The sequence below is a fragment of the Gekko japonicus genome, unplaced genomic scaffold (genome assembly GCF_001447785.1).
Source record: "Gekko japonicus isolate JY-2015 unplaced genomic scaffold, Gekko_japonicus_V1.1 scaffold1895, whole genome shotgun sequence".
NCBI classification, from domain to species: domain Eukaryota; kingdom Metazoa; phylum Chordata; class Lepidosauria; order Squamata; family Gekkonidae; genus Gekko; species Gekko japonicus.
In genome coordinates this window covers 130,804-137,590 of record NW_015168713.1, presented here as the reverse complement: position 1 = coordinate 137,590, position 6,787 = coordinate 130,804, and the positions used below count along the sequence as shown (strand labels likewise).

General features: G+C 43.8%; 1 protein-coding gene across 1 annotated transcript in view; it reads left to right on the top strand.

Moving 5' to 3' along the window:
- LOC107114121 (cadherin-13-like) overlaps positions 1 to 2,830 on the top strand; it is a gene marked incomplete at both ends in the record, with an annotated part of 218,917 nt that extends 216,087 nt beyond the window's left edge. The window contains one exon of the mRNA XM_015415560.1: positions 2,652 to 2,830. Within this exon, the coding sequence (XP_015271046.1) occupies positions 2,652 to 2,830 (179 nt within the window). The remainder of the gene's footprint in view (positions 1 to 2,651) is intronic.
- Positions 2,831 to 6,787: the final 3,957 nt, after the last annotated feature.

The following is a 6,787-nucleotide window of genomic DNA, read 5'->3' as shown; positions in this document are numbered from 1 at the left end:
GCTCAAAATCTCTGCTTGCGGGAGAGGGGGTTTCCCCTCCTCCTCCCTTAAATCTTTTCGCTGGGGGGGGGCGCGCTTAAGTCTTTTTCTCGATGTCAGACAACTCACAGTTTCAGCCGCTTCTTTTCTTTTTCTCCGTTCGTTCGCTTCATCACTCGGTGACCACAGGCGGCTCCGCTAAACCCCGTACAGGGTCGCTTGCGTGGCAAGGTCCATTGGGGCATGGCAGGGAGGCTCAGTTTCCGACCTTACGGCCGAGAAAGAGACTCCCGCCTTCGCACCCCGGGTCGGAGCCCCTCTTTCTGGGGCTCGTCTGGGTCTCCGCTTGCGCGGATTCCCCCCTCGACTGCGGGCGGGTGAGACGCCCTCGGGAGCGACCCGAGGATGCATCCGCCATTCGCGGGAGCCAGACCGGAAGTCGATTCCTCCATAACTCTTGACTTCTGGCTTGTTCATTGGTAGTGGAAAGTGCTGTCAAGTTGCAGCCAGCCCATGGTGACTCTGTAGGGTTTTCAAGGCAAGAGTCATTCAGAGGTGGTTTGCCATGGCCTGTCTTTGTGTAGCAACCCTGGACTTCCTTGGTGGTCTCCCATCCAAGTACTAAATGAGGCTGACAATGCTTAGCTTCCAAGAGCTGACAAGTTTGGGCTAATCTGGGCCATCCAGATCAGGGATTCTGTTCTTTACCATGATACATGTCCTGTTGATCAGCTTATTGTGCAATTGGAAGGTACCTAGATCATTTGGTCCAACTCCCCCTGCTCAGTGCAGAATATGCAACTGAAGCATTTCCAACAGAACCAGCCTCTGTTTCCTGTCCCTGGCTCTATTGTTCTGCTACCCACAGTTCAACACCGGCAAAGTCGTATTTCTGTCCCCTCCTCTTCCTATCACATGACTCCGATGTTGTGGTACTTGCTGCTCAGTGAATTTCAGGTCTGGGAAGGTTGAAGACCACCTGTCTATCATACAGACATGGAGGCGTATGGGTTCAAATCACTCTTAGCCCTGAATGACACTCTGGGCAGTTAGTCACTTCCTGAACCCAACCTGCATCCCAGGGCTGTTGTAATGGAGGAATGGTGGGATAAGATCATGATTTGTATATCAATGGATGGTTTTGATGTCCAAATAATATTTGATCACTTATAATTTATTAAAATTAAATATCTATCTATCTATCTATCTATCTATCTATCTATCTATCTATCTATCTATCAGTGTGTGTATATATATATGTGTGTGTGTGTGTATATATATATGTGTGTGTATATATGTGTGTGTGTGTGTATGTCACGTGTGTGTGTGTGTGTGTGTGTATGGAAACTGTAAAGACATGTGATTGAAATGCAGCTAGCAGAAATATTGTATGCATTGCTGGAAGACCTGTAAAAAACAAAACAAAACAGTCTTCATCACAGATAAAATACATGTTTGCTATAATATTAATATTACTTAAATTAATGCTATTCTGGACCCTAAAATATGTTTAAACCTGAAAGGAACACTTTTGTTACTGTTTCATATTAGTGGCACGTGAAAAGATTTATGCTAAACATTTCCATATTATGGATGTTCGTTATTACAGAATGGCTGTTAAATCTGAGACTTCGTTGTTATGAATAAAATTATGGATTATGCTCATGTAAGAGTGATGACAAAAAATCAATATGTTTAGGGGAAGATGGAAGTAATTTTAAGAATGATTAGACTCGTTGGGAAGCTCTAATAGGATATAGTTTTACTATCCTTTTTTAGAGAATCTCAAAATGCATAAGCTCTGATGTGAAATTAAAAGTATATTGTGAGAACATTAGGGAAAGTGAATGAAGACTTTATGGATGTACTTTTCCAGGAGTTCCTTAATCTTGGGACATGTGTACATAAGGATACTGGAAAGTCTCTTCCCTCCTATGTTCATGCATGCCAGACAATAGGACATTTTAGAGAGACATGAAAATATATCTTTCTCAATGTGTACTGTCCTTGTAGTCACTGGAGCTAACTGATTTTTAAAAAGGAGTCTGGTTTTTGTGTTACAGCTGAAGCTCTTTGGATTCAGTTCCCTATGGCTGCAATCACACACACACTCAATAAACCACTTTCAGTCCACTTTCCAACTGGATTTTGCCAGTTCACACAGCAAAAATCCAGTTGGTAAGTGCATGGAAAGTGGATGGAAAGTGGATTATTGAATCTGTGTGATCACAGCCTACAGCAGGGAGCAGGGCTTTTTTGTAGGAAACCCCCCCCAGCAGGAACTCATTAGCATAATAGGCCACACCCCTGACAGTTCAGCTCATTAGCATATTAGGCCACACCCCATGCCTTCTCTTGGCTTGCCCGGGCAAGAAGGCCCTTTGACAGGCCATGGAAGGCACGGGGAGGCATTTAAATGCCTCCCCAATCCTTCCAGGGGGCCCCTGGCCTGTCTGCCTCGGAGTCACTGGGGGGATCGCTCTCCAAGCCTTCCCTCTGTAGCCATGCATGCAGAGGCTTTGGCTGTAGTGGGCGTGGCCAACTCTGAAGCCAGCCGGAACGCCGTTCCTGTGCGTTCCTGCCCAAAAATAGCCCTGGCAGGGAGAGATTGAATTATGGCCCAATCAGATCACCCCCTGATGACGATTTGATTTAATTTTTCTTCCCTCCAGGAAGTACAGTGATGAGAGTGACAGCGTTTGATGCCGATGACCCCGCTACGGACAATGCCCTGCTGAGATATAACATCCTTAAGCAGACTCCCGACAAGCCGTCACCGAACATGTTCTATATTGACCCGGAGAAAGGAGACATCGTCACCGTGGTGTCACCAGCCATGCTGGACCGAGAAGTAAGTCACACTTTTGTCATCAGATAATTGCAGTGTCAGAAAGAGGTGGACATGATGCGGTAGATTTGCACTCGAGTGACGCAGGCGCACGTTCTTCATTGTCTGTTTATTCTGTGTCTGTCTCGATGACTTGGTTGGTACCGTTGCTTCTGAGCACCTTCTATATGCAACAGAAGGAACATATTAGTGTCTAGGTAACTAAAAACAGTTCTCTAAAGCGTTCCATGATATCCTTCGAGAGGGTAGTGGTGTTAGTCAGTGGCACCTTAGAGACTAAAAAGATTTTCAGGGGTGTAAGCTTTTGAGAATCAAAACTCTCCTTGTCAAATATGGGTTGTATCTAACAAAGGGAGCTTTGACCCTCAAAATTTTATACCCCTAAAATCTCACCAGTCTCTACCAGTGCTCCCTTTAAGCTATGGACTCTTGTGAGCAAAAATTCTACTTTGTGAGCTTCCGGCATTAAAGGTGTGAGCAGGTGATTTGGCCACTGCATAGATTAGTTTGCTCTGGAGCCCTCCTTCCTGAGCTAAGGCAGAAATCTGTGCGCTGGAGGCTAAAAAAAACTTTTGAGCTAGCTCACACTAACTCAGCTTAGACGGAATACTGGTCTCCGTGGTACCACTGACTTAGATCTACATGTTATTCTCCAGTTTGCTGGCTTCTTTACATGTTCCATGAGATCTGCCTGTAGGAATGAAGAAGAACAAATCAAGCAGGAGTCTAGAGATTCAAACCTCCCCCCTCCCAAGATTTGGATCCAGTAACACACTTACACCAAACCTTCCTCCATTGGAAAATAACTCCTCCCACAAAGAAAGCCTTCTTCCAATGAAAGAAGCTTTTCTGCATAATAGAAGGTCTGCCTTCATCAAAGAAAGGAATAATGGTAGGCTGGAGTCATTGGATCCAACTTCATTACTCTAATTTATTCCTCAGCTAGTAGATGGGGTTGCTCGTTGAAGCATCATGGGAGAGCCAAAGAGGAAGGAAGTTCTAGCATCCAAGAATGAACCCGCAGCTGAAGGCTTGTCAGACTCGCAACGCCTGGCAACCACAAACTTTAACAATGGCGAGGATTATGCATGATAATGAATCACCGAAATTAATGTGGTTTTAGAGTTTTAATCAGACATGTATTATCTGTTTTCAAATTAAGACACTGCTAATTTGGAATCTCATAAAACAGATAAAGGTCTTACGCAAATAAGCTGCTTAAATTCCCTATGGTTCTCTAGAGATTTCCTGCCATCTACAGAGGAAGTTCTTGCCGTAACATCGGATCTCAGTAAAAAGTAAAATAAAATCACACCCTTTGCAGGATGGGGAAGGTTATCCAAGGTCAAAATTGTTGAATGTAAGCTGTGGAGTTGGAGTTCAATGCGGTGTTGTGGTGTGTTTGGCCCGACTGTTAGGTCTTGGATGTGTACCTTTCAGTTCTAGATGACCATGAAGCTTTCCGCGTAGCTTCTTAGTCCTAATGCGTCTTCTTGTGGCATGAAATTGACACAAATTTTAAAATCCACTGGATGCTTTAAAGAATATGGTGGGAATTGTTTATTAATGTTGTTAGAGAGCAATCCTGAACAGGTCTACTGAACAGAGCTTAGTCCCAGGGAAGTGTTTTTAGGATTACTGTGATATTCAAGTTCAGTTGTGTAGTTTCAGGTGGGTAGCTATGTTGGTCTGATATTCAGGTTTAGTTGGGTAGTTCCAGTTGGGTAGTTTCAGCTTTGACTTTCAAAAGCTTATACCCTGGAAAATCTTTTTGTTCTTTAAAGTTCAGTTGGGGTGTCTTGCTTCTGAAATGCTTTTGAAAATGGCCTCTTGATGGTGGTTGAGCCTTATGCTAGCTATAGCATTTGCAGGATTGTACAGTTAAGGGCATTTGTATGAATTATCATTATGTTGAGCATCCACTGAAGGCATGGAGACGTAGGGTATGTTGGTTGTGATCCACGTGTTGAGTTATTCTAAACTTGACAACCTAGGCTCACATCCAACAGAGTGTCACCATTGTGGGAAGTGTACCATGCACATTATTACTGTGTTAAAACCACAGATATGTATTCTAGGGTGAAGTGTACCAAACTCAAAGTTTAGTCAAAGGGTTCACAAGGGGTAGATTTCGCTCTTTGTAATGTGTAAATGTGTTGGAGATGTTTGGAACGAAGGAATACTTAACCGTAAGTAAATGTCAGTTCCGTAATTGTAAGTAGACGGTAATTCTGAACAGAGACTTCTGGTTCCTGTATTCATGATAACTGCCTACGAAGTTCAAGACTTTTTTTATTATGGTTTCCACCAGTTACACTGGGCATTTTTTTCCTCCTTTCCCCAATATATAAACAATCTTGAGATAAAACCAATTTGCTGGAAATTGAAAAATCAATAGGTAGAAATGAAGAGGCCTCCATTCTCCACTTTGTTCTAAAGGTCACTAGTGATACATGGAATAATGATGCTATTTGCATACAAAAAGTGTTCCCAGTATTGAACAAACTGGACAGAGCATGACAGAACAAGAACTTAACCACGCATGGTTTCCTGTTAACAGCTTAACCTCTGCATCATCCCCACCCTCCACAGCAGGATTCTATCATAAAAGTCTTACAGAATTATTTTGGCTAGGCAGGTGAACTGTGTGTGTGGTGGTGGGTGTTAAGGCTTGATCATTTAATGCCTAAGTGCTTTGCTTTACTTTGCAAAGTTTCTTTTTCAGCTCCCCACTGCATGCTTTATTCCCATATGTGCCCCTTCCCCTACACATAGAGTTTTTGAAACAAGTGGAGTCACAGTGGGTTGGTTCCAAAGTGCCCTTCCTCTCATGGAAGGAGTCATTCCATTTGCAATCTTCTTCTTCTTCTTCCAACAGAAATGCTTCCACTCACAGAAAGGGCACCTTTGGTTCACCCCCAAGGTTTGGATCCAACCTGGTGACTCTCGGCTTCATAGCTGAATGGCAGTGTTGGTTGGTTGCTCATAATAGAGAGCAGGTAGACTCTCTTGGGTCTGATCCAGCCAGACCAGTCTCATGTTCTTAAAGAGCAACCTGTGTTTCTTAGGTCCAGGTCCAAACAGTGGCCTGTCCACCAGTCACTTCTACCGATATGGCTGAGTAAACCCCAATGATTAATTTCTAGAAAACAAGAGACTGAGATTTCTGTCTGTTGTGACAACCCTTTGCATGAATCCTAGCTCTTTGAGGGCTTTCTATAGCTACTAAGTGCTGGAAAGAATGCATGGGAAAGAGAAGGCTTAGAGGGGACATGATTGCAGTCTTCAAATATTTGAAGGGCTGTCATGTAGAAGATGGAGCAGATCTATTCTCTCTTGCTCCGGATTGCAAGACTAGATCTAATAGGTGGAAATTACAAGGGAGTCGACACCGGCTAAATATCAGGAGAAACTTCCTAACTGTAAGAGTCATTGAGCAGTGGAACAGACTGCCTTGGGAGGTGGTGGATGCTCCTTCACTGGACGTTTTCAAGCGGAGGCTGGATGACCATCTTTTGGGTATGTTGTAGGGCTGTCTTTTGACTATGCTCCTGCAGAGTGTAGGGGGTTGGACTAGATGACCTGCAAGGTCCCTTCCAACTCTAACATTCTATGATTCTCTATACCTGCTTGGGGACTCCCTTCATCTGGCTTCCCCTTGCATGGAAAACAGTGATCGCCAAGAAGTCCTGAGATAAATTAAGCTCTGACCGGTCTCAAGTTTTCCTTGTTTGAATGGGGAACTATGAAACACAGACAGAAATAAGACATCGCTTCTAAAGCCAGAAAGGAAATACATTTGCAGGAAAAGGGGTGTATCATCACAGGGGTGTTGAGTGTTCTGATTTGCTGGAGAAACAAGATGCTGCAAAAGAGATTTGGCCAAACATTGTGCATCTGGGGCCCCCATCGTTTGACGTAGATCCACACAGTTTCCCATGCTGAGCAGATAGATTGGGG